At 36.8% G+C, this 27853-nt stretch overlaps 1 protein-coding gene across 7 annotated transcripts in view; it reads right to left on the bottom strand.

The window, feature by feature from the left end:
• RYR2 (ryanodine receptor 2) overlaps nt 1-27853 on the bottom strand; it is a 430624-nt gene that overhangs the window by 310218 nt on the left and 92553 nt on the right. For all 7 annotated transcript variants that reach the window (XM_033008863.2, XM_042795831.1, XM_042795834.1 and 4 more), the window contains exon 2: nt 10723-10842. In XM_033008863.2, coding sequence (XP_032864754.2) covers nt 10723-10842 — 120 coding nt within the window. The remainder of the gene's footprint in view (nt 1-10722; nt 10843-27853) is intronic.

The following is a 27853-nucleotide window of genomic DNA, read 5'->3' as shown; positions in this document are numbered from 1 at the left end:
AGCAACTGTTTACATTTGCATTACTTGTCTTTCTTGGGTTTTATTTCTCTTTATTATTTCCTTTTATTTATTCCTCTTTGTTCTCTTTATTTATTTTTCTTTGTTATTTCCCTTTTCATTTCAATTTTTATTATTATTACTATTTCATCTTATTTCAATTATTAAACTGTTCTTATCTCAACCCACATGTCTTCTCACTTTTACCATTCCAGTTCTCTTCCCCTCATCCTGCTGGGAGAGGGGAGTAAGCGAGCGGCTGTGTGGTGCTTAGTTGCTGGCTGCGGTTAAACCACGGCAGGCTGTTACTAGCAGAGCAGACTATCTTAACTCCTTCCCAGCATGGTGTTTACTTTCTGTACAGATTTAGGGCCTCATACATTCTGTCTCTAAAAAAGGATAAGTTTTTTTTCCTCTTATCCTCCATCTCTCTGTCTCACCTCCTTTCTAACTATACATAATTCCAATGTATCTACATTACTGAGAGCTGGTTTTCTTTTTTATCTGTTCTCTGAAAATGTAAAACTCTTAGCAACAGATAAAAGTGATATTGGGTAAGGAGCCATACAACTTCATTTCGGCCTCAATGGTTAAACCACGTCAATCAACATCTGTTACAACATACACTGCTCTAGCCAGAAGCTTAGATGAACATTAGCTAATAGTGTATCACCCTAATGCAGCATAAATGTGTTCATTTTCATGGTAATTAGGAAAATCCCACATTAATTAATAAAATAAAAAAATCTCATAGGATCAACAGTGCTAGATATTCTAGGCATACATCCAAATTAACAAAACATTTTTTGTTTAATTCCATGCTGATTCTGCAAATTCCACCTTAATACGCTAATCTTATGTGTATTATTCAAAACTTTACAGTTCTCTCTTATTCTTAGAGATTATGTTGCACTTGTAGCTACTGCAACAAGTAATGGAAAAATTTAGGATATTATCATTCGGGAGTGTAGTATTGCTTTAGAACCTGGAAGGAAGCAGCTGCCCTTTGCTTCTTGCAGCATCAGAAAGATGATCTTTATAAAATACTATTTTGCCCCTCTCTGCAAAGCATAGCAGACACCCAGCAGGAAAATCTTCCTAATCTCTGACCAGATTTATTATAAACCATGCACATTACAACAATCATTTCAAGGGAGGAACCCTATTATGTTTTAGGATCAAACAAGCCGGGCAGACGTGCATATCTCATGTGGCTGTAATTACCAAGACAGATCAGGCCATGTCAGTTAAAACCTTACCCCCGCATAATAACCAATTGGACATTATTTGCAGAGATTCTCTTACTGTTAAATTTATCCCATAGCCTATAGCTGATATCTCAATCTTCACAGTGGAATTATAACATGTAAAAATAAAATCCAAATAAATACAAATACTAACCCTGCCCCGAATACCCTACACTAACTCTAATGAGCAATTCATTCACTTTGCAGCAAACATGAAACAATATGTCTAAGAGAAGCAAAACCTGTTTATCTCATAAGCTATCAACTATAAACCATAACAATGGACACCAAATTTTAAATTCTAAGGATTATATTATAAGTTTTCAACTATTACACCTTCCATTTTATGTTGCTGAAATCAATAGTTAATCTATATAACCAGGAAAATTGTTGCCTATCAAATATTGCTGGAATGGAGGACTGGGAATTATGCTCTGAGTCACCTCTGACTTGTCCTTAAACGAAGGCAAGGAGATGCATCATCAACTCTCTCCTGGGCAACACAGTTTAAAAGTAGCAAAGCATATACAGCTATCAAAATCCTTTGTGGCAAGATGCAACAATGCACTTAGGCACTTACAGCACTAAACTGCATATTAACAGTCTATATTTTCTTTACACTTATGTAAAATGAATCCATTTTTATAACTAAAATGAATAATGTATACATTCTGTTTTGAGCCAATACTATCCATGTGCTTAATCCAATTTAAAAAAAAAAAAATCAAAACAAATTAAATGCAACAGCCCACAGAATTTTCAGTCTATCCCACCAGCATTACAGAAGCTGGATGTGCTTTATGCAAATTTAGGTGTGCCAGCCCCTACTGGCTGGCAAAATACTAATAAATTATAAAGCCACTTTATGAAGATGAACGGTACACCATACCTCAATTCTTTAATTCATTTTGTCCTGCCTGTTATGTCTTTTAAAATGCTGAGCTCTAGAGGGCTTGGCAGAATGTGCCATTGTGTAACCTTGTGATGTTCAGCTACCCAGGGTACCGCAGCAAGCCCAAAGCTGCCGGGGCTGTGCTTGCACTGAACAGCTATCGGTTGTAACTTTCATCAGACATGAATGTACAGCAAATAGGAACTTTCATCGCAAAATATTCTGGCTTTGCTCTATTTACCACTTTATTTATCTTTCAAGGAATTTCTTATGGTATTCTAGTACAGTTAATGTATTTGGTGAAGGCAAATAATCTGTTTCCAGTCTTTAACTCCCAGTCCCAAGACTTTTATACTAAATGGGGGGAAAAAAAACAAACCAAACCAAAAACACCACCACCAAAACCAATCAACTCTGCAACTGTGTGAGGGCACTGCTTTGAACAGAATGTTCAAAATGCAAATAGATAAAGCCATCATGCCGTAATAGCAACTCTCCTTTTTAAACAGAACAGTGCTAAAAAGGGTAGGACTCAGAAACTAAATCACAGCAAACTGGCAGGTTTTCAGAAGCCTGCAGAAAACTCACCAAACCAATTACAGAATTGTGCAGAGTATCTGACCTTCTTACATCATGGTGTTTGTGTCACAGCTTTATCTCAGACAAGATCTTCCAGCATAATATCTCCTTCTTTTTATATTTTAGTCTTTAAATAATGAGGGACCTAAACAGCTACTGGCATATGTAGTTTTAAAAGAAAAGTGATTTAACGGGATTTTTCAGATCATCTTCACTTATTTCATACCAGAAGTTGAATTCCTATATCTGTTCCACTACAATTAAAAAAAAAAAAAAAAAAAAAAAAAAAAAAAGGCAAATAAACAAGAAACCACAACGAAACCCACCAACAACCACCATCATATGTGGTTTTGTAAACATTTAGGGTTTGTTTGTTTTTAACAGACATGTAGACAAAGAAGAAAGTTGCAAACTACATACTTGACTGGGAAAATTACAACTCACTTTTTTTTGTTAAATTAGACAAATTATACAGCTCTGGGTTAAGTTTCTTGATTGGATGGCCTACGTTAGCATGAAACAAGTCACTAATGCTATAAATAAAATGTGCATTTTTAAATTTGTCTTGCATTGGTTAGTTAATAACACATAATGCATGCATATCATACATCATATGTACTACTCTTTCATTCAGTGCCATCACTTGGAGTATTATCATCACCTAATTAATTCACCTTAACCACAAAATAATTTTGATTCTCTTTCAGCTTTTGCTGATATATTTTCAGGTTACATATCATGCACTCTACCAGTGTATGCAAGTATTCGGCACTTTCCTCTGGAGGAAAAGCACTTTCGAAAGTGTTTTATTGATAACATTCTTTGATATTTCTAAAATATATTTTGACCAAAAAAAAAAGTACACAATACATTTTGAGGTTTATAATAAAAGCCCATGGATTCTAAATAACTAATATTAAGCATGCAGTTATCCCCAGCAAAGTCCAGGGAACTGACCTATAGTAATATCATACTTTTAAATATTAAATAAATAAATGGATGTGATTGGAAAAGAAACTCTTTCACATTAATGAAAGTACATTTTGTAGACAGGAAGAGCTTTTAACTCCTTTCTGGTAGTAAATAGAGCCTCATTAAGCTAAAACTCAATGTATATCTCTGACAACACTAGATTTGATAATTAACATTTCTGTAACATCACTGTAATCCATTCCTGTATGTATTGCAAATTCCAAGTATCTGCTGCAACAGGAGATACAATCTGAGCAATGAGACTAATAAGATTTCCTAGATTGGACATATTATGATTACACTACTTAGCCTGTGATGCCTTGCAAAATATCACACATTTTGTTTCCTTTTTAAAAACTACTTGCTTTAGAGATTACTGTACAAACCTGTTAAGGTGTATTATTATGCCTACTAATACTGCACACAATTTCCCGCTGATATAAAGCCATATTTCTGTTGCTGCTTTACATCCATGGAGATCTGACCCAATGTCTTTCATAGTCTGAATGTTTCACATTCATTTTACATGATTCACCTTTCATCTCAAGAAATAATTGTTGGTTTGTGGGATTAAGTGCAAGGATGACAATCAGATCTGATGGATATGGCTACACACCTGCATTTAGGCTCACAATTTATACAAGATTTAAGAGGAGTAAAAATTGAATCTGATATACATAAATAATAAATATATTTACAATTCTATAAATTATGTCTTACATAAAACTACATGCAAATGTAGTGAAAGGCACTATGTTCTTATTTACATTGCTTCTGTAGAGAAGCATTTTACTGGGAAAGAATGATTCATTGAACAAAATCCTGTCTGATCTATGCCTAGACTTCCTCTACATATGTCTAAATTATGTATGTAAAGTAGTCCAAGTAATGTGTAATATGCATAAATTTGTTACCAACTCTTCATTTAAATTATTAAAATCAATGATGTTAGTGAACATCTGCTAAATGCAGTCCTCTGAATGTGAGATTACATAACATTAAGTGCCATATTTGCCATTAAATGTAACCATTCATTTTGGCAACATGACACAAAGGCAATTAAAACAGCCTTGGAAGTGCAGCTACAAAGCCTTGCCAAAGCTCTGACAGTTTTTGACTTTTTTAGAAGGATGTAATGGAAACCTAAGCACAGAAAGGAATCACAGCAACTATCAAAAATAAAAATAAAAAAATTTACTACATGGCAAATTCCTAGAACGATCCACTGTAAACACAAACAGACAACACTGATTTGATCTGTCAGCGTGAATCAGATTTTTTAAAACTTAGTAATTTATTTGTTATATTATATGTTAGTAACTGTTCAAAAAGTGTCTACCTTCCATCCATACATTAATAGACACCGTGTGCATTTTTTATGCATTTGGATTTACACAGCTGAAAACTGCACAGCACAGGTACTGTTTCTGAGCTGTCAGAAAGAGTTTCAGACTCAGTTTCTCTGGAGTAAGAAAGATTATTTGCCTTGGCCACTGAGAACACGCTCAAGTGTTTGCTGTACAAGCCAAAAAAAAAGAAAGCTATCCTTGCCTTCAGATCTTACACTCTGGAAGACAAACGGAGACAAGAGTTTTTCTCCCAGAGTTAATCAGGGTACAGTAGTCCAAGGCCAGTGTCCCTGCCCACCATTCAGGATGACACACTTCTTTAGACACGTCCATACAGAATTTGACTGCTGGCATGAAAACTGTGTGTGTAAACACTAGAGAATCATACCTTCTTGTAACCTTGTCTGTGCCAGGTGACCATCCTTCTCTACCCTCCCTCCTCCCATTCTCTTCTTCCCCTCCAGCAGAGACACCTATCCAGCTCCTGCTGATTCATCTACTTGTTGAAAACAGACCAGAAAAGAACAAAGAAAAACTCAAAGAATTCGTATTTGACAGCACAAGAAACAGTGTGCGAGCCTTACCATCAGGCTTTATTTTCTGTCCCCTCACACAACAGTAGCATCTAGGGACCAACAAAGAACGGAACATCACTGATACTTGTAGTTCTGGGTCACAGAGCAGACAGCCAAGCTGACTGGCCTACATCAGTCCAGCACCAATCTGCAGAACCTCCCCTAGTGCTGCAACCATGCCCTGCCACAGCAGAAAAGTGACTCTTTGAAACCAAAAACAGAAAAAAGTTATCAAAGCCCCAGCAGCATGTGAAGCCCTTCCTCACTTTTAAGGGTATGGTAAGTTCGTGGACTCTTCTCTCAGCACTGTAACTTATTATATAATATGTAATTTGTAGCTCAGTAGAAAGTTCAAACCATAGGATCACATATTGTAATGCTATCTTTAAAAAAATGAGGAAAAATAATTAAAATTGGAAGGATTTTTTAGATCTTCAAAACCACTCACTATGTTATCCTTCCTTCTCTCAAGTCCAAACTGTTGAGAGCTCAAGAGGGGAGATTTAAAACCCACAAATTTTATGGGTTCTTTTTAATCATGTAAAGCAGTTTCATGGAATTAAAATATGTGAGATTTTCACCTGCCATAAAAACAAGAGAAAAAAAAAACACTTTATGCCATTAGAAAAGCAAAACTCACTCTCAGTGTTCCACTGTACAGTGGTTCAGAAGTGATCAAAACCCCATTTGTGACTGGCCCAGAGCTGAGTATTTTTCATTCTACACCACGGACCGATACAGATTTTAGGAGCAGTTAAAAACACAGATCCAGCTTGCTTGCTTTTCAATACCCCATTGATTATTTATATTTAAAGAAAAATTACTTCAATAGCAGACAGCATAATTTTTAATGAATGGACATCCTTATATTAGCAATCTTCATATATAAAAAGCAACAATCTGATTTTCAAATGTAAAGAAATAGATCTCACTAGTCACCGAGGTAAGTTAACTATTCATGATTCTTGTTTTAATAAAAGGGATACTCTTCCACACAAGGAATAGATTTAAAAGCGCAGCAAAAATAGATGGAACAAAATTACCTATAGACCACTGTCAAAAAAGAAGTTTATGTTCTTTTTAGCTTTTTTCCTGACACCTGTCCCTTATTTTCTTCTTTTTACTTAAGAAATTAAAATTTATGCTATGGACTTAACAAGACCTGATGAAGAAATTAGGGAATGAGATAAGGAAACAAAGCATTTTAAATTTTGTCTTCAGCATGTCTTCTTTGGGTTTTGTTATTGTCACTGTTGCAAATTTTTTAATGTTAAAATATTTTACATTCTTATAAATTTGGAATGAGTAACCTATACCCAGAACAACACTTATTTTGAGACAGACCTGCTTGGAAATTAGTAGAGATTGAAATATAATTGTTTTTCACCTGAGCTACTACACCTCTATAAATGAGGTAGCCATGCATTTATCTTGTACCAACCTGATTGGTTTATACTCATAACTGTCTCTTATTAATAAAATTGCATGTAATTTAGACCTGACATCTTGTTTACCTATTATTTTGCTCTTGAAGATACAGAATCATTTTGAGGAATTTGGTGACATGCTCTGAGCAACAATCAAGAAGCTGCTATACTCTTGAAAGTAGCAGATAAACTGCATTTAAAGAGTAAGTGTAGCAACTAATGTTATTTGCCTTCCCAAATTAAAATAATTAATGAAATAAAGATAGCATAAAGTGCAAAATAGCTTATATCCCATTATCAGTCAAAGCTAGAGTACAGTCTCTGGTAGAACCCAAAATAACTGTTACAAAGATACAACTCTGATTTGTTCAAGGCTATCGCTAATATAGAAACTAGTCCCTCCGTGTGTCCTTCACAACTGCAATCCAATCCACTGGCTCAAATAATTAATTCCAAATCAAGAATATACTTGCTGTACAAAGACTAAGTATCCTCTGACCCCGCCTAGGGTCTGACGGCCTGGGAGGCAGCTTTGCAGAAAAGGGCCTGAGGGCAGTAAGGTGGCCATGAGCCCACAGCAGGCCCTGGCAGCAAAGGAGGGCAATAGCCTCCCATGCTGTACTAAAAATTCCATAGCATGGAGTTACTGTTCCTCCCCTCTTCTCAGCACTTGCTAACTTATATAGAATCATAGAATGCTTTGGGTTGGAAAAGAGCTTAAAGATCACCTAGTTCCAACTCCCCAGCCATGAGCTGGGACACCTTCCACTAGATCAGGTTGTTCAAATTCACATCCGACTTGGCCCTGAGCCCTTCCGGGGAGGAGGCAGCCACAGCTTCTCTGGGCAACCTCTTCCAGTGCCTCACCGCCCTCACATTAAAGAATTTCTTCCTTATATCTAATCTAAATCCACGTCCTTTCAGTTTAAAATGATTACCCCTCACCCTATCACTACACTCCCTGACAGAGTCCCTCCCCATCTTCCCTGTAGGCCCCCTGAAAGTACTGGAAGGCTGCTATAAGGTCTCCATGGAGCCTTCTCTTCTCCAGGCTAAATCAACTCTCATCTCCACTCTCTTCCTGTAAGAATGGCCAAACCAATGTACAAAAGCATTCACAAACTTAGAAATATAACTGTATTTTGAAATTTGATTCTGTAAAACGACACTGTGATTAGATGCATCTCCCATATCAAATTTAATTGCAAAAGGTGTCTCTCCATTTGCTACAAAGAAACCAACCTCAAATCTAAAACCAAGCTGTAATGTAGCTCCAAATATTAATTAATTCTTTATTTAAAATTCAAGCATCTTACAAGATACACAGAAAAACAACAGCTTTGCAGTGCTAAGAAATAAAGAGGATATTTTTGCTCAGTAAAATGATTTGACAAGCATGGATTCCTTCCAAAAAGAATTGAAGAAAGCAGAATTTGGAAACAGTCTTGAAGTGTGAACACATGTGAATTGATAATGCTTACTAAAGTGTCTGCTAATTTAGCCCAACTATTATTATCCATCTTTTGATAGTATGATGTTTTCAAAGTCTGCTGCTCACCTCTGATGCTGAGGGAATCTACACAACCCTCCAAAGAAACACTTGCATTATAAACTTGAACAGAAGAAAATAAAATTCATTAAGCAATTTTCATAATGGGTCTGCGGGTATTATTGTTGTAATGTTATAAGTATTAATAGTCATTAGTTGCCAAAGTGTTCTATCAATATATATCTTCAATTTGACCGTTATTTTTCTAGTGTGAATTATTCAATGATCCCAGGGCAAGATAGTGCATGCAAATAAGCTGCGCCAATAAAACATGAGCTACACCACCAGGAGCCACATCTTGAAGGCTACTGGAGAATAGCAGAAGATTGTATCAGGCCTTCTCAAAAACGCAAGTCCGGGATGATAGCTGAGGTCTATTACTTGTGTTTGGCCTATTACTGGTGCTTGGTTTGGTACCTTGTCCTTGACAGCTGGCTGTAATTCAGATGCCATGCTACTGTTTGCTTTAAAGTGCATCACAATCCCATTACAACTGGAAAATAGTCTTAAATACATGCAGGGAAATTTTTTTAACTGGCTCAAAAACTCTGCTGGAACCTTTTTCAAATGAACATATGCCTCTTATAATACTTTTCCATGCTTTTCCTTATATAATGCAATAATATTGTATGGACACAGACATTAGGAAGTAAAATATTTTTATTTACTCTTATTTACAGTCAACTTTGCTTTAAGGATTTGGTAATTTTACAAGCCCCTTGGTATTTATATCTCTAAATGACTTCAAATGAGCTCATCCTAGAAACTGTCAGCCCTTAAAAATTAAAACAAGGATAAGCTGCACGGGATTTCTTTTGTTTGCTTTTTTTCCCCAAGCTCCTACAGAATGAGCAGAACAAACACTGCTTCACAAAATATGGAGAAAAAGCAGCATCAACAAGCAAGCATAGGAAACTAATAGGAAATTTACACTGTATTCCTTAAAGACAGGAATGTTCAGGAGTTTTATATAGTGAGATAGACCGTAGATTTAATATCCAAACTTACTGAATGATAATAAATTCATTAAATAGATTTTTCTGGCCTTAGAGGCAAATAGAACTGCAACCACTTCCATCCCAGCACATTTTTATTGTTAAAAAGATTCACTTAAAACAGAGAGGCAGGAATGAATTCATCAAGATCACTGCTATTATAATGAATCATTAATATCCTAGTGAAAAATTTATTATTATGAATAATACATTCAAAATGATGAGACAGAAAATGAAGTATTACTCTGCAATGTATCAGAGAGAATCAAAGTGATGTTATGGAACTTGGCAAGATAAAAAAAACCACAATTTTCATCATTTTTTGTTCTAAATCTTTCTAGATGTCTTTCTAGATGCTTCACCTTTATTTTATTTTCTCATAAAAGATTTATATTTTAGCTGAAGAAAAAACAAATATGTTAAGCAACATTCTCCTCTATGTATAAATAAAATGTGCAAGTATACCCATTATTTTAGTCACAAAACCAGTTCTGCCCTCATAGGGCACATTTTTGTCTTCAAAACATTTATTTGAGCAGATGTGATTGTGAAACAAAACTCCTCCTTTGCAACATACAGCAAAGTTAATTTTTCAAACTGCTATATCTACTGCACATATAGCACAGTTTTAGTAGGCTTGGATAACAAACTGATCAGATGAGATCATTTTGATACTTGCACTATTACTCTGTTTAGTTAGGGAATCAGAGGCACTTAAAGTAATAATCATCTCCATGTCACGGAATAAAAACTTGTCACAAATAGAATAATTGCTCTTCTTCCCAGGGACTTAACAATCAGAGCAATCCATGTGTCTTTGAATTGCAGTGCACAAAAAAATGTACTGCGGCTTACTACAACTGAGTTTGGATAGCCAAAATAACAAGCATGTTACTGAAGTGGACTTCTGCAGCTAACTAGTTTTAAAGTGAGCCCAAAACAGAAAGCACGGCATTAAAGTCCAGCCAAATGGCCATGACAAATGAACAATTAAACTTTGAAGGGGGATTAAATATTCATTATATTATTGATAGATTTTTCTTCATTCTCCTAGGCAGATTTGTGTATAGTACATCAAAGCAAGCAACGTTATACCTATATCCTTGCTTCATACATGACACTTAAAACACTCAGCAGTACCTTAGAATTTGATGTGGATTCCAAAAAGCAAAGCCTGTTGCCAAATCCTTCTGCAGCAAGACACAATTTCTGTTGCTCCTTGTGAACAGTTGCAGTGCACTGCAGAACCACTTCATCATCCTACCAAAAACCAAATAAAAAAGAACAGAGGTTATGCTTCTACTCAACATGATCAGGGGACACATTTACAAAATCATTGCTTAACTCAGTTATCCCTGAACACAAGCAGAATTGAATCGCAGCATAATTTTTATTGTCAAGAGTTGTGAATGTGGGCAAATCAATTAAAATAATTATAATAACTATGTATGTGCTTTTCCTGTTTGCCTATCCTTGTAACAAAAGTCAGTACGTATGAAATACAAATGTTATGGGACTAAATCCCTACAGCAATATAGTCAAAGCAGATCTTGTCAACAAACCTGAAAGAATAGAAGCAGACTCTTATTTAAATTCCAGTTCTTCAAAGTAGCATAACCATGAACTGGAGAATCTCTTTTCAAAAATATAGTTTAAGTTAAAATGAAAGAAAAATTCATTGTAATGTGCCTATTTTCTAGGAAAGGTTTTCTGTTTAAGAATACAAAAAAAAAAGTATCACACTGTGCATTCTGCCCATTCATTTATTAAACAAAATTAAAGTTTCCAATAATAAATTTCAAGTGAATGACTATGAAGAGGTCATATTTAACACTGTAAGTAAAATAAAATACAACAATAAAACTACAGGATGAAGCACGCAACTGGAAGCAGAACAGGATGAGACCACAAAATGCACACATTAAGGCAGGCATGTTTACAAAAAAAGTTGTTGTTATAAGCAGCTTTTTACATAGGGACATTCAGAAAAGTTAATCAAATTAAATAAATGCCTGAATTTAAATTGAACAGCGTAATTTGAAGCCACTTCTAAACACTCACCCTGAATTAGTCTGGTCTTTTATTTGGTTTAATTTACTTCACTCTAGTAATTAAACTAAACTAAATTAAGGTGTATTTAATTCTGAAAATAACAGTTGATTAAATAGAGTTCAGACACTTTAAAAATTCATTCATATTTTTTTTTATTGTCCCCACATATCAAACTCTAGCCCTAAGCGTAAGTAAACCAGTTTTCCTTATAAACCAACAGTGCCCATGCTGCATATCACTTATGATCCACAGTCAATTGTAGAGGCAAAAAGTAGTAACTGTTTCCAGTCAGACATTAAATCCATAAAATGTAATACCTGCATATGTTATATGTACAGTTCACAACATACAACTGTAATTAATAAAGAAAAATCCCTAAAGGCCAAAATCAAGGATCTAGGAGACCAAATTACAAAGATAACAGCTTTGCTGTGCACTCTTTGTAAAAGTAGCATCTGTTAAAACCCATAGCAATTCTTTGTGTGGGTTGGGGATGGGGGGTTTCCTTTGTTTTTTTAAAGTGCAAAATTAGTATTTCCTAATCTTAATTACATTTGATTGAAATAAAAGTTTATTTTCTGGTTAAAAATAGTGGTGCCAGATCGCAGCTATATAAACATATTCTCATTCCTCTTCCTCTTCCTAGCCCTTCTTCCTAAATAACCACACCAGCAGAATGGAAACTCTAGTAACTCTGTCACCACCACGCATTATGCTATCATCTCCAAAAAGGGTCACCAAAGAAGATGCTATCATCATACCTCCATAGCCAGATGCAGACAACATAGTAAGGCTACTTTCTACTGAAATGAATCACCAATTTAATTTTGTACTGCCCCATTCTCTACCACTGTATGCTGTGCTTTTAGAGAAAGTCTGAAAAGTGTTCTACATAGCCCATCTACAAAAATGACTCAATGCTGACAGCAGCAAAAATTTAAGTTGGTTTGGGGCAAGTCCCTGACATACTTAATTTTAGTTAATGATCTAATGCATCATATCCTTCCCTGCACACTAATTATGTACAATTACCAAGCATACGTGTATAATGTAGATGCTGATTGATGAAGGATTAAGAACAGGAATATAGCAGCTGCTGAATTTCCTGACACACAAACTTTCTCAATTCATTTTGCAAACATTTTCTCTTCTTTTGCAGTACAGTGTACAGAGTACATAGCTTGCTTATTTTATTAAATACGTAGCTTACAAATAAAGACTGATTTCTTTAAAAACGCTTACTAATTAATGAAAAATCAATCACCCTCCTATGATCTTTTCAAAAGTTAATTCCTGGATTGGCAGAACATGCTGATTAAAACAACAAAGCAGATATCAACTCTGTTTTGCTATGGTTTCTTTGTTTTCTGTGCAGATGGATACAATAAACATTCTCTTAATTCAGGCTGCAGAGTCATAGTGTTATGGACCTTCTCGCTCTAGTCGAGGTGGGGTTGATAAAATTGACACAGGAGGTTAAGAAAGATGCAGTGCCATTGTCAGATAAAGTGAAAGGTGATTACAGGTAATGATGTATTATATACACCCATCTCTAAATCACATTTCTGTGCACATCATTAGAGAAGAATCTAATACAGACTCTACACTGGATTCAGTTTTACAACATTTACTGACTAAGTGTGCAGAAGATTCCTATAGATATGCAATTTGATTGTGTTGCACAATTACATTAAGATACATAATTTCATTCCATTTCTTAAGAGAATACTGGTCAGTGGGTAAGCATCTAAACACTGTCTCTCTGAACCTGTTTTCACATCAGCAAATGCTATCCAGTTCCAGTATCAGGAGAGCTAAAAATGCATAATTTCCTTATTTGAAGTCCCACCTCCAAAAAGCCCTTCACTGAAAGTCACTTTGCTCTTGTATGAAGAAACTACAGTGCACATCATATTAAGCATCTATTAATGAAAAATATTTTTCAGATATTTTAAAATCTTGAATTACAATATGTCTCAAACTGGTTCATTTCCCCCCTATTACCTTCTGAGCATTTGCACATCCATTTGTTATGCAATGAGATTTTAGATCATCATAATTTTTTTTCTGTCAGTCACTGTCAGATTAGAGCCGATGGAAGTAGTTTATGTTTCAATGGGCTATAACTGTAGCCTTCAAAAGTTAGGCAAATACATCATTATGTATCCAGATATATTCTATCTACCTCTTTCCTAACTCTTCTTATACGAGATTGAAAATCCAGGGGTATAGGCAACACAAAGATGATGACAAGAATATTAGTGTCTTTTAAACATTTCTATCAAATAGTTGAGTTCTCTAATATCACAGTAAACTAAATTGAGATGAAAATTAAAGAGAATCCAAGAAGGCAACTTCAAGCACAGATGTTAAAATGTAATGACTTGTAAGAGTTTTGATCCAGTTGGAATCTAAACTCATGGACAAACTGTGTTTTAAGACATGTAGAAATATTTGTCTATACATTACCAATATTAAATGCAGAGCCAAAAGACAAAAATTTAGTCATCCACAACACAGTTACAAGTCTTTGTAATTGATCAAGGTAACACATGTGTTAATAAACAGTAGTGCATGTCTCTCATATTCACTGAAATTAGTTTAGCATATACTTGATCTAATTAAAACCTGACTGAAAAAAAAAAAAAAAAAAAAACAACAACAAAAAACAGTATCTGTATTCTAACTAACAATAGTATTTGATTTAAACTTCATATTCAAAACAACCACGACATAGATTATACAGAACGTAGAAGAGTCTTGGAAATCTCCAGCATAGCTTGGAAGAAAGGGCAATAGCACAGACCTAAAATCCCTGCAGACATTTCCACTGCCAGATATTTATGCTATTCTTGTTTTGCTGAATTATCATCACTTCTATACACGTCCACCAGTTTCCTCTGTGGAAACTGGAAAATTTTAGTATTTCCATCCCAATTTGCTATCAGCACAGCAGCCTTCATTAGTAAGCTCAAAGATGCTGCTTTTTCTTCTACTTTTCCAGCTTTTGGATACAGAAAAAAGGTACCAAGAGAGTAAAGTAAAGTAAGTGCCAATAACCACACAAATTCTGTGCACACAGTGGTGCTGCAGCTTCTTATCAAATGCACAAGGCAATGTAAATCACCGTAACAGCAGCAGAGCACATTCTCAGATGTATCTGCATTTACTGCGAGTGAATCCAACCTGAGAAGCTGTCCATTCAGTTTAGATACTTTAATGGATGATTCTTCTATCCCTTCTCATTCATCCTTCAGTTCACAATCTGATCTGCTTCATAACACTCTTGGGAATTTGGAAGTACAGTTATCTTCATCTCACGAATGGGAAGCTAAGGAGCAAAGACGATACTGCCTAGCTACAATAACAGAGTATGCCCACAGGATAGCAGAAATGGCACTCAGATTGCTAAACTGATGACCTGAGTCAGAAAGCTATTCTCCTTCCCAAGTTTGCAAATGAACTTGCTGAAGGCAACGTGCAGCTAAGGCTAAGATAACCAGCCGTATACAGTACTTTAAGATTCTGACCAAGTACCATCTTGGAATAATCTTTTAACTCTGATAAATCTTTATGTGTCAGACAGTACACCAGTTCATAGTTTTAAAGATACCATATCTTCCAGCAAAAAGATACTCTGCTTTGTGTTATGTCAGATACCTGCACTGACTCAAACTGCATAAGCTTTTGATAATCACATTACTGCATTTATCATACTGATTTTTCAAGAAGCATTCTGAAAAAACAGGTAGATGTTATGCATGTCACAAAGCCCTATTTCTTTTTTAAACATCCAATGTTGAGAAGCAAGGACAGTTATTGAACAAAGAGCAGAAGATGGCAGATTCTTAATTATACCTATTCATTATGGGCAACTTAATTATTTCCATGAAATCTTTATACTCACAGAAACTATACACAAACAAACAACACAACACCTTTAACAGCACCGTAACAGTTTCTACAGCTAGAAATTACTTCTGAAACCAAAATGCTGCCAGCAACAGCCAGAGCCTGGCAAACTGCATGCTCAGAACTGCATTCCAGAAAACCAGATTAGTGAGGGAAAAGCATGGGTTTGCTGTCAAGGTACAATATTAAAAGGGCGATTTCTCAGAGCTCCACAATAGCACTTACTTTCATCTATAGAGCGTATTTGACTTTTCAGTGAAATCCACTCAAATCTCATAAGATTACATGAAATATATGCTACCAAGTCAAGAATAAGGTTAGTTTCTCATGTAATGATATGGGCATGTTATGTTCCAACATGAATGTTTTGATTTGGCATATTTTACTAAGATCGGCAATTTCAAGGTATGACTGAACGCACATATATACACACACACACATATATTATGTATTTCCTTGTAATAGACTGTTACTCTGTCCTATTAAAGCCTGAAAACTGATACCTCCTGTGTGAAGTCAGTTTTGACTAATCCTTAACCTTCTCAATATGTTAATTCTATTAAAAGACTAAAACTGCCTGGCTGAATTGCCAAAGGTAGGCATCATCTACAGTGCTGTAGCTGTTAGCACCTCTTCAATACGGACATAGCTGTGATTTTGAGGGTGGAATATTTGCATTGTGGCACTTTTCTGGAAATCTGCTAGTTTGTGGTTTGTTTGGTTTTTTTTTAATATTCTTTGTGGGTTGTTTGGTTTTTTTTTTTTTTTATGTTCTGCACATTACAGTACCTTAAACTCTTAATAATTATACATACTTTTAAAATTTCTGAATTCATATCTGGTACTGGTTTAGTAGGGAATCAAAGGATAGAACAAGACAGAGTAATTTCTTTGTTTGCATTCTCTAGGAATGCATAATATAATTTCCTATTGTATGTCTTTCCCTGTTTTACATTCTATGCCATTATTACCTCCAAGTCTTTTATTTTAACCATTCAGGAAAAGCATAATATTGGAGCTTCTAGTATTGCTAAAAATCTCTGCAGGAAAAGTTGATGATAAATAAAGTAGCAATACACTAACAAGTAATACATTTATTTAGAAACACTGTACATGCTTCAGCACAAGGTGCTTCAACTCATCATGTCATGACCTTGACATGCACATTTTGCTTCCATTTCAGGTAAAAATAGGCAACATTTTTCAGGTATTTTCCTTGATTTTGTATTTTATTCTTTATATTTTACTCTTTTGCAGAGAATGCAAAATAGAACATGAACTATTACTGATTCAAATAATTTGCTGTGCTCTTCCTAATCTTACCCATTATACATAATTACCTCCCTTAAAGATGTAACGCTGACTCTGTGTTTCTAATGCTCCATGACAGCATACCAATTCTGAAACTGCATATGGAACAGAGAATGTCACATTTGCAAAACTAAGCATTCAAAGGTTAAAACTGATAAGTTATGCTTGTACATTCAAACTCGCTTCTACTGCTGTTTTATATGGCAAATACTGCACTTACTAGAATGTTCCCATCAACTTCCATACGCTATAAATCAGCATCTCAGCACAGACTTTAATAGCTCAATCTTTAATAGCTTCCTCAAACTCCACATATGAACAGTTCTGCTTCACTGCATCCCATTTACTGTTCAGCTGTTCAGTTGAACTGTGCAATGAGTATAGGTCCCATATACACTACAAAAGTAGATTTACAAATAGAAATTTAGCCTGGACAAACTGCTTTCTGCCAAAGGAAATTGTAGAATACTTCTTGACATACAAACTTTACTTCAACTTCCCTATTCCTTGTTGGGATAAGCACTAGATTAAAGCGTAGAATAAAAGTTTATAACTCCTATGGGCCATCAAGTACAGGACTTGCACATTTACTAGCAACCATATGCTAATAGGATAACAAGATCAACAAATTAATCCCCTAAAATGACCCTAGTGATCTGGCCAACAAAAATGGAAAAAAAAAAAAAATGTGGCCTTTTAATGCTAGACATCTGAATAACACACACCAAGCATCACATAAGACAATTTTCAGTGTTGGTGGAAGCTCTACTAGTAGTTGCCCCACAGCCACTTTCTTTCTGTGCTTTGGAAGAAGGTAAAAAGCAACAATGCAGAAGTCAAGTAACAAATGAAGATGGTGTTTTTCCTTCTCCAAATCCGTGCTGACAACAAAGAGAAGCCTTAACACATAGGATTTATTAAACTCCATAAACTTGACACGCAAGAACTATGATCACCAGTGATTAGATATCTTTTTAGCAATCCTATGGGAGATACCAACAAAACAAATGCTCAGGGCATAGCATTACTTACTTTAACTGCTAATTCTATTCTTGACTGGTCAATCAGTGTCTTCAGCAAAGCATCAAACTCTTATTTTGAAATACCACCCTATTTGGGAGATTAGTCTAGAGGAGCTTCTGACATCTGAACACAAAGGAAGCCTGTGACAGAGGTAAGACAAGGACCCAAATTTGCAATTATTGTATCTGACTTTGAATCACAACTCCACCATCTTCTTGGTAGTAGATGATCACTGTAATAGTTAATAGTAATACAATAATAGTAATAGCCTTGGCTGGTAGGATTTAGTGCTCAGATGCTCTTAAGGGAGAACAAATTATAAGGAACTGAAAACAACCTTAGCGCAGTGCATATCCCTTAGGTAGGGACACAGGATAAAAGGCAATGAAAAGACAGTGCTGTAGAGAAGGATCTGCTGGTTACAGTTAATCAAATGCTGATCATGAGTCAACAACATCAGACAGTTGTATAGAAGCCAAAAAAATGGGCTAATAGGGAAAGAAGGACATGCAACCACCAGAGTAGTGATCCTTTGACTTTACAGTCAACACTGGTAAGGCTTCAGCTGTAGTGAAATGGCCATTTTGACCCTTCGTTTCAAACAGAGAAAGGACAGAGAGCTACAAGACTGATGATACTTAGAAAAAAAACAGGTAATACCCAGAAAAACTGTCGGGATGAAGTCTGCTTAGACTGTGAGGGAAACATGGCAACAATGTCAAGTATATGATATTGTTGTCAATAAAATATGGAATAGAGGACAGGTAATGCTGTTCCTCATTGCATTAAGAAAAATAATATTACACAGTTGGGGGAAAGTTTTTTGAGGATAGCAAAGCATTTTCACAGACCAGTTTACAAGCTTCATCATTATAAGACTATAAAAACTGGTCAAGAAAACCTCTGTGAGGAGGCTTTACGCATAGCTGAACTTGCTTTAGAATGAGGAGAGATGACTTTTCTGATCACACAATTCTAAATAGTCTGGACACATTTTATTGTAGATATTATAGTTTTATCCTGTAGGAGGAGTAATTTCATAAGACTTCAACATTCTTCCAATGGAATTATCCCTTGAGACAGAAAACCCCATGCAGAACAGATGGAATTCCAGAGAACCAGACTAACTGGGAGTTGTTGGATACAGCACTATGAATCAAGCTGCCAGTACAATAACCATGTTATCTCCTCCTCCTTCCCCAAAAAGCTCTAACCTACTCATCAAAATAATTTTGCAAGATTGCAGCAGTCATGGTGATCTGCAGTATTAAAGACACATGGCAGTAAAAAAAAAAAAGAATAAAAATTTAAAAATTAAAACAAATATCAAGTCACGTAGATTCAGATTCAGCACTTGTCAGAGAAAGTCTTCACTAAAGAACAAGGATGCAAAGAGCCTGTCAGAAAGTAATTGCTATGTACAAGGGAAGAAACTTGCTACACACCACTTGAATAGAGTGATGCTATATGGCAGAGCAGAGTTCACCTAGGACTCTCACACCAACATCGAGCAGAGCGTCTCGGGCACAGTGCACACCCCAGACTGCAGGTTGCACAGCCCTCAGCAGGGAACGAACCACACAATCAGAAGGCAATGAACAAACCTGAATGAGTGTCTCCAGCACACCCAGGTAACAAGAGCACCTTCTGTGCTCTGTGAAGTGCTTCACAGAAAAACAAACCTACTACTGAATTTGACTCTACTGGTCACTGCAGTGGTATCATAGGTGTCCATACCCTTCAACTGCATATGTTAACCACCTCCTCAAATAAACTACTTACCAGTGGTATCAACATGCACACAACACTGAAAACAGATGTACTATCTACATGTAATCTCAAAGCTTCCTCCCCTGGCTCTTAATACCACTAAAGTCAGCATGAAATACTGTCTAATTTGGTTTCGGCATGCAATGGTCCTGCGTACGCACGTGCTAGTATGCTCTTGATTGAGATCTACTAAAAATATGTCTCCAAATGAGCATATTTCCAGTTGAGATGACTCATTATTTCTCATCAATTTGCTTCTGTGGTCATACAATCCTAAAAAATGCCATGTTCAGCTGTCAGTGTCTAATAATAAATTTATCTGTCTGTAACCATTATTAGTAATGGCTAACTCTGCATCTGACACAGTTGACAGGAGTGGTGGAAAACATCTGCAATAAAGTATGAATACCAAATTAAACAGAAAACTGCTGGTGGGCTGATTTCAGTTTCTTAACAACCCCAGTATGCCAAATTTATCTCTGATTTAATTCCACTCATTTTAGGTATTTAGTAAAAATTCTATTGCATTACACTAGTTCCAGGCTATGTCTCCTCTGCAGTCAAAGGTGTGATCACAGCATGGGACATATCCATGCTATATTTGATCTTGCTGGTGTGAATAACAGTACCAGTAAAGAAAGAGGTAAGAGCATGCTAGAAAAGGTGTCTGCATGATTCTGCGGGCAAACACAAGATTGTATCTATAACCTGAGTCAGGCAGTTAACAAGCTTCCTCTAAACAAATGCCAAATATCTTGTAACTCCATGGTGCTCAGTCCAATCTAATAAATCCAGACTCTCACCAGTATCTGAAAATGCTGTATGTGGAAATAATCACTGAAGGGCTTTAGTTTTGCAATACTTTTCTGAGACAGAATTACTTAATCTCAGGTGGAGAACAGAGACACATATTGAAACAATTAATTTGTTCAAGGTCACACAATACTTGGACTCAAACTGAGCACATTCCTTTTTGTGTATTCCTCCTACACTATTAACAAGTTTCAGAGCAAGACGGCTCTAACAACACAACTCTATCATGGACAAGATTCTCTCACTCCAACTCAGACTGTGAAAGCCTCCCCTCTGCATCGTCCCTTTCATACAAGAATACATGAGAAAAGTTCACCAGCCTTGAAAGCAAACTCAGAAGGCTAAGTCAGTAATATGACCATCTGCTTGAGTTTGCACATTCAATCCTAGATCACCTTCTCCTCCCTTAATCTTTTTTTCAGCAATATTTCTTGCATCATTCCACTTCAGCGCTCTGCTAGATTGATATTTTGCAGCTGCCCGATCGATCATGCAACCTTTCCTCTCTAATTCCCAAAGACTCATGTTCCATGGTGGTGGGTGTGGGTTTTTCTTTTGGAGCAAGGTTAAAGATTCATTCTAATCTTCATCTGTTTCAGCCACATAATGCTCTGTCAATATTTCTCCCAGCTTTCATTCTGAAGTTGTTCTGACTTACGAGATTCACCTTTTCAATTCACACATTTCGCATGAAATTGTCCTGGTTGGGGCTGGCCTAGAGTTCCCGTTGCTCTGGCAGCGGGAGGAGCTGCAGCCCCCTGAGACCCCAGGGGCTCCCCAGGTCCCAGTGCCCTCACCTGTGTGCGGGGGCGGGGGGAGCACAGCTGGAGGGCTGGGCCCCGATTGGCCGATAGTCCATGTCATGTGACATTATGCTCACCATATAAGGGCAGGAGTGAGCTGGGAGGGGCTCTCACCTCTGGGGGTGTGGCTGTGGGGCCTTGGTGTTGGGGATCGCCAGCTGGGAGCAGGTGGGTGGTGAGCAGCTGTATGGTACATTACCTGCAGATACTGCTGTCAGTGTATTATTCTGTTGCTGTTATTAAACTGTTTTTATCTCCACCCGTGAGTCTCCCTTTGCCCCTCCGATTCCCTCCCCATTCCCAAGTGGGGGGAGGGTGGGTGAGCGGCTGCGTGGCATTTAGCTGCTGAGCAGGCACAAATGACGACAGTGATGCTTTCTTGTCACCATGAGAAGTCTAACACCTTTCTGAATTCTTCCTTCTTAGACTAATTCCATTTTGAAAAATTCTCTCAGACTGCTGTTCACAACTTATCTTCTGAGCATCTTTGATTTATGACCTATTCTTTCCTGCAGACAATTAATTAAATTGTTAAGATGAGATGTGGTATATTCCCAGGAACAACTCCAAAAGGGCTATTACCAACATTCAATTTCTAGCCAGCTTGAAATGCCACAAAAGGACTATCATACAGCTGGAGCTATATCATAATACAAAACTCTACGCAATCATAACAGTGACAACACAGTTCCTGGACTCCTTCACTACATAAGCAAGCATAAAGGAGATCTTCAGGCTCCCATTAAAGAAATTGGTTGCTCCTTCAAAAAATAAACCAATATCCAATCTACCCCACTGTATCCAAACAGTGCTGCTGTTCTACATTTATCTATTCTTATGCCACCCCAACAAACCTATTTCTCAAAACATCAATGTACAAAATAGACTGCAGCAGTCTTAAAACACTAAACTGCAAAATATATATCTAAACTACAGTGCCTAGATAACAGGAAATAAATGCATTCTGGAGGGACAGTGAGGCTGAGGGGAATAACACTAAGTTAAGAGAAGCGGCAGATGGATTTACTTCCAAGATCTCCCACCACACTCTTATAATTTATTAGTCATGTTATTCCCCTGAGCTTAAGTCCCCTTTCCACACCTTTTTGGCTGTATTTGTTTGGACTTTAAATTCTCCCAGGCAAGACTATTCCAAATTCAGTTTCAAGATGAATTATAGCATTAATAAGTGCAACATTACATACATGCTGTAACAGGAAAAAAACAAAAACTTATACATAATATGAAATGTTTTGCTTTTTGGGGTTAACTTTTCTTCCATCAAGAGTGAGTATAAGCAGCAGTTACAGATCATGTCAGGACCTGTCAGGAGAACTAATCAGTGGTCCAGCCACACAGCCTCCCAAGGCAGCACTGAAAACTTGTGCATCCAAATTTTTCCTCAAAAAAAAAAAAAAAAAAAAAAAGCCTCCATAAGCAGAGTGCTAAAAAAATATATACAGTAAAATAAACCAGGTGGAAATCTGCTTGGTGGATTTACGTGCAGGGCCCTGGGAATGGGCAGTAATTAACAGGTCAGGTACTTTTTCAACAGGCTGCCTGTGGCCCACAGCTGAGATACCTTATCTCTGCTTAGCAGAAATGTCATCGGATTCAAACAGTAATCATCTTTTGCAAAATCGTAGTATTGGAAACTTAGTGCTCTTCAACAAGTAAAGATAAGAATCAGCAGGACAAATGGGGACTGAGACATCCAGATAGCAGTGATTACTGATAGTGACTAATCCCAGTGATCCAAGTCAGAGCTATGTACAGAACACCAGGTACAGACCACCACTCTCCCCTGAATATGAAACACTTTTTAGGTGTTGATTCTTTAATTTATCTACCCATCTCTGGGAAAAAAAAAAAAAAAATCCATGGCATTTGCCTCTGGATTTCCAGACATCTCTTGGGAAATTAATCCTCTCAACTGTATTCTCTGTTATTCCTTCACTTTTCTAACCACACCACTCCCATGATGATCTAAATTATTCTTACCTCATACACTTTACACTCTTTATTTTATTCTTCCCCTTATAGTCGTGCTTCCATTGATCATACCTCCTACCTTCCATTCCCCATCCTACAACCCTTTGTTCATAGTCACCTTCCAGCCCTGACACCGTTACGCTGTATCCAGACATGTCCAGTACCTCTTTTCCCTCCCCTCACACCCACTCCTGCTCACAGGTCTCCTCCCTGGCCACCAGAATAACCCTTGAAAAGGCTACAATAATCCCAAAATATTTTGCCAGGAGTCAAGTGTTCTAGCTGGCCTCTGTGCTTGCTGTTTCTGAAACCAATAGGTAACTTCTTGACAACTCCTAAAATGCTGTTTGAATGGGGGCTCATCTGTGGCTTCCCAAAAAACAGACATATCTTCATCAATAGACTGAATATCAAAACACCTGAACAGTTCTTATCCTGACTGCATTATTTCCTCCTCAAACAGAACATATAAAACACTGTACTTTGCATTATACACTGAAGCTACCATGCAGGATCTGCCAACAGTCAGATTTCTGCTGTAGAATCTACATCCAGATCATCAAGCAGCCACGTGAGCATGGGTTTTAGTGAGCATAGGATATTCCCCTGTACTCTACCTAGTGCTGAAGCTTGCTACTACTCAGTCAGTACTTGACAATATCAAAGAATGCCTCCTCCGGAGAAAAAATGTACTATAAGTTTTGTAGCGACTGTCTTGTCATTCCATTTGCATTCTTCTTCAGACCAAAAAATTGTATTAGTATAAAAAGACTGAAATGCACTGCTATTGCACTGAATATACTGGATTGACAAATTCTGCATAAGAAAGCATATTGCAGCAGTAGATTTGGTTATTATAGACTCTGTACAGGTATTAACAGAACAGTAAGTAGATCCCAATGCATTCTGTGCTAAGCCCGTCTTTTGAAATAGTGAAAATTTATGGGTTCCTAAAAGAATTTCTCTTTACCCCAGCTTGCAAGGCACTCTGAAATTTTGATCATTTATCTCCAGTCCTTCGTAGCCTTACTCTAGGGCTGAACACCTCATGGAAAAGCTGTGAGATTAAACTAGCACACTGCATATTGCAGCAGCTGCTAACCAAGAAAAATTAAGAAATCTTCAGATACACAGGAAAATGGCTTTCTATTACCAGGTTCTCATGCCAGCAGGTAATTCTTCACAGATTTTAATCAGGTGCAATGACAGAATGCTGCAGTGAAATGTGAGTCCCAAAAATATGTTAGTAAGCCAGTGCAAAAATATCTTTCAAGCTTTTATGCATGTCACAACGTAATGTTTACAGACAGTCCAATTGTTATTTTGTGTTTCTTCCCTCAAACAAACTCACCAGCTATCATAAATGAGCCAGAGAAATAAAAAATTATCAAGAACATTGAAGCAGCAGGAGTCTCTTTCAACTGCTTTTACTCTTAACTTTCACCAACAAATGTTTCAACACATAAAATTATGCACAAACTTAAACGCTATAAACCACAAATTTATATTTGAATACTAATTTTTTGTTCTTCCAGACATACATTTTAGATGACATGGGATAAAAGGTATGCTTCACTCTACTCACAAGAAAAAGGGCAAAAAATAAACATCAACAAAATCTTGACATGTTTGTTTATACAGTGGTATTAATGGTTCTGTATTATACTTTAAAAGGACATTTTCTCAAACAAATGTTAAAAGTAGTCTCAACACAGATGAAAATACAAATTCTCAAATACTGATTTCACAATCATATGTTGAATGCCATTTTCTCCACTCTTATTTACAGTAAGAAATTCTGTCATTGCTTCCACTGTACTTTAAGAGTATTGAGACAGTAAAAAGTATCATGTTATCATATGAGCTGGATTTGATACTAGAAGGCCTCCCATAAATCTGTCAGAATTGCTACTGAAGAAGAGAGCAAAATTAACATTTTTATTTCCAGTATGAAGTGATATGTATAGCCTGTTTTTCACAGGCTGCTATTTATCCAGTGTCACCCTCGCTAAAAATTCCACTACTACATTAATTGTAAATCAGAAAAGTCTGAGAGAAGGAAAAGAACATCCAGGAAAGTGGATTCAGAATAATGGTTGCATCAGAGCCAATGAAAATCAAGACTGTAAGTTTTAATGCTAGGGCGGGTTTTGATGTTTCTCTGCATATGTTACGTGACTAAAGAGCTGTATTTTAATACCTTTTAAATCACTGAACTTAATATATTAACTTGACTACTTATTGCATAGAATATCACTTTGCATTACTATTTTTCATACCTTCATGCATGTCATCTGATGGTTAACATCTGTTGTTAAAACACAGGTGTAATTCACAAACCCATGAAAGCTTTCACGTTGCCTTGAACACAGTACATGTACATAACTTCTATTTGGGTCACAATTATATTTCAATACTTGCCCTCTAAATTCCCCAGTGTTAACATTTATTTAAACAACTCCTTTATACAGCCACAAAGCTAGTCTCATAACCACGTCTATATCAAAGAGGCTAAGAACAAGGAGCTGTCACATTTCTTTTGTCTCTACTGAGTCCCTTTGGCTCACTGAGCTCCTGGAAACCGTTTAGACTAGGATGTGTCACACCTAATTTAAGGCATCTAAAATTCACTCACCTAAGTCTATTTAGCTACCATCTGTCATCTACCCCTACTCAGCTTCAGCATCTTTTACAGCCAATGGCAGGAGATTGGATTTCCAGAAAGTGAGGCACCTTCTTGTGAAACCAGAATTTAAGACAGCCGTGATGAACCCTGCAGGTGTCTCCTCCTCTCCTTGGACTCTGCAGTAATCAGCTTAGCCTGGAGTGACCAACACTTCGGTGTCCCAGTTAAGGTGAGATGAATCCCAGCCTCAGCATGCTCACAGCAGCTTTTCGGATGGTACAGAGGCAACAGAGAAACATTTGTCTTCTGCAGAACAGCCTCATGTTTTCAGTGATGTGGCAGTATGAAAACTAACTCACAATAGCTCAAGGCATCAAAATTAAAGAAATTCAGGCAAGCTTAGCATGACTGTTGAAACTACAGCTATGTCTTAAATAACAACAAACAAATAGAGCACTGTGGACTGGTGCTTCACATTCTTTTGCTGCCCATTGTCTTAGCCAAATTACATAAAAACTGAGGAAAGGAGAACACCTTAGCATATTAATTTCAACTTGAATCACATGCAAAGCTTGGTATTCAAGACAAACTGTCAATCGGTCATTCCAGCTCTACTCACAACCCCTGATCTCTCAGTTACAAGATAAGTTGCTCCCCAGTTTCTGTATTAACTCACAAAGTATGTGCATGCAGCACCTTCAGCCTCCAACCATCTGAGGGGTTGCAGCCAGCCACCCTGATGACAACAGGAACAAATCCTGAGGCAACCCGGGATTTGTAGAGACCTCAGCTAGCGTGAGTCATAAGCCAGCCATCTCTCCACTGCTCCACCAGCTGCTCCAAAACATTTAGATAGAGCAGGAAAAACTAATGAAAATTCTGGAAAGAAAGCATAAATTGGTGAGGCTTTCTACATGGCTGGCTCTCCCAGGAAGAGGAGTGGGATTTCTGCAGTCAGGCTTTAGGTATCTATGTCCAAACTAATGCCATTAGAGTCTGTTTAATGGTCAAATAAAAAAAGGGAAAAGAGTGTTTACAGGCACTCTCTTGACTAAAAAGGGAAACTAGATGAGTACCTCAGATGCAGACTTCTAGGTCAGATGAATCATATCCTAAGCAACAGACGAGGAAAAAAAAATAAACTGAATAGCTGCATAAATCTTGCTATATTTCTCATTTTAGGTCAGCATTAGCAGTTGCCTTCGTGTCCAGTTTTTGTGGGCAGGCATAAGACAATAGGCCTGAAATAACAGAACCAAAGTACACGTCAGAAATCACTAATTCTTACAGTAACTACCACAGCAGAAAAGGATATTTAAGAAAATAAAAAGCTGGTAAGCCCAAGACGTGTCAGAGCATACTGTTAGCATTACAGTATACAGACCATTAAACAGGATTTATGCATGCATACATACATGCATAGACTTACACATGTATCAGTATCAAATCAGTATTACTGGTAGTTAAAAGTTAAAATTCAAGGTTTCTGGTTTTACTTGGCCTCCAGCCCCCAATAATTCAACTGAAGTAGCAATTAGACATAAAAATTTTGTGTTTTCCCCACATGCTGTCATAAATTTTAAGAATATTTATGGCTAGGTAGAGATTTTCATGACCCTCGTTGATCATGCCATTGATCTCAGTACTGCAGATGCAAAACAAAATGAAAAAAATCTCTGTGGAAAGCAAAATATATAGATAGGGGCAGATAACATTAACCATGAACTTTGCTTACATAAAATATAGCATATTCTCTACTTCAATACTGTCATCATTCTAGGTTCATCCTAAAGCATGTATTTACTACTAAACTAGAAAGACAGTAAAAATTAAAGGAGGCTGCAGCCTAGAGAATTAAATGATACAGACCTCTGTGCCTTAGCACTTGAAAGCACTAGAGCATGCAGGAGTTAAACCAGTTTAAAGCAGAAGGTCTCCAGCACAGCATAGACAACCCTAACGAACAACA

This window comes from Tyto alba, unplaced genomic scaffold (assembly GCF_018691265.1).
Source record: "Tyto alba isolate M040663 unplaced genomic scaffold, T.alba_DEE_v4.0 Super-Scaffold_22, whole genome shotgun sequence".
NCBI lineage: Eukaryota > Metazoa > Chordata > Aves > Strigiformes > Tytonidae > Tyto > Tyto alba.
Note: the sequence above shows the minus strand (reverse complement) of the source record. Positions and strands in the feature narration are given on the sequence as shown.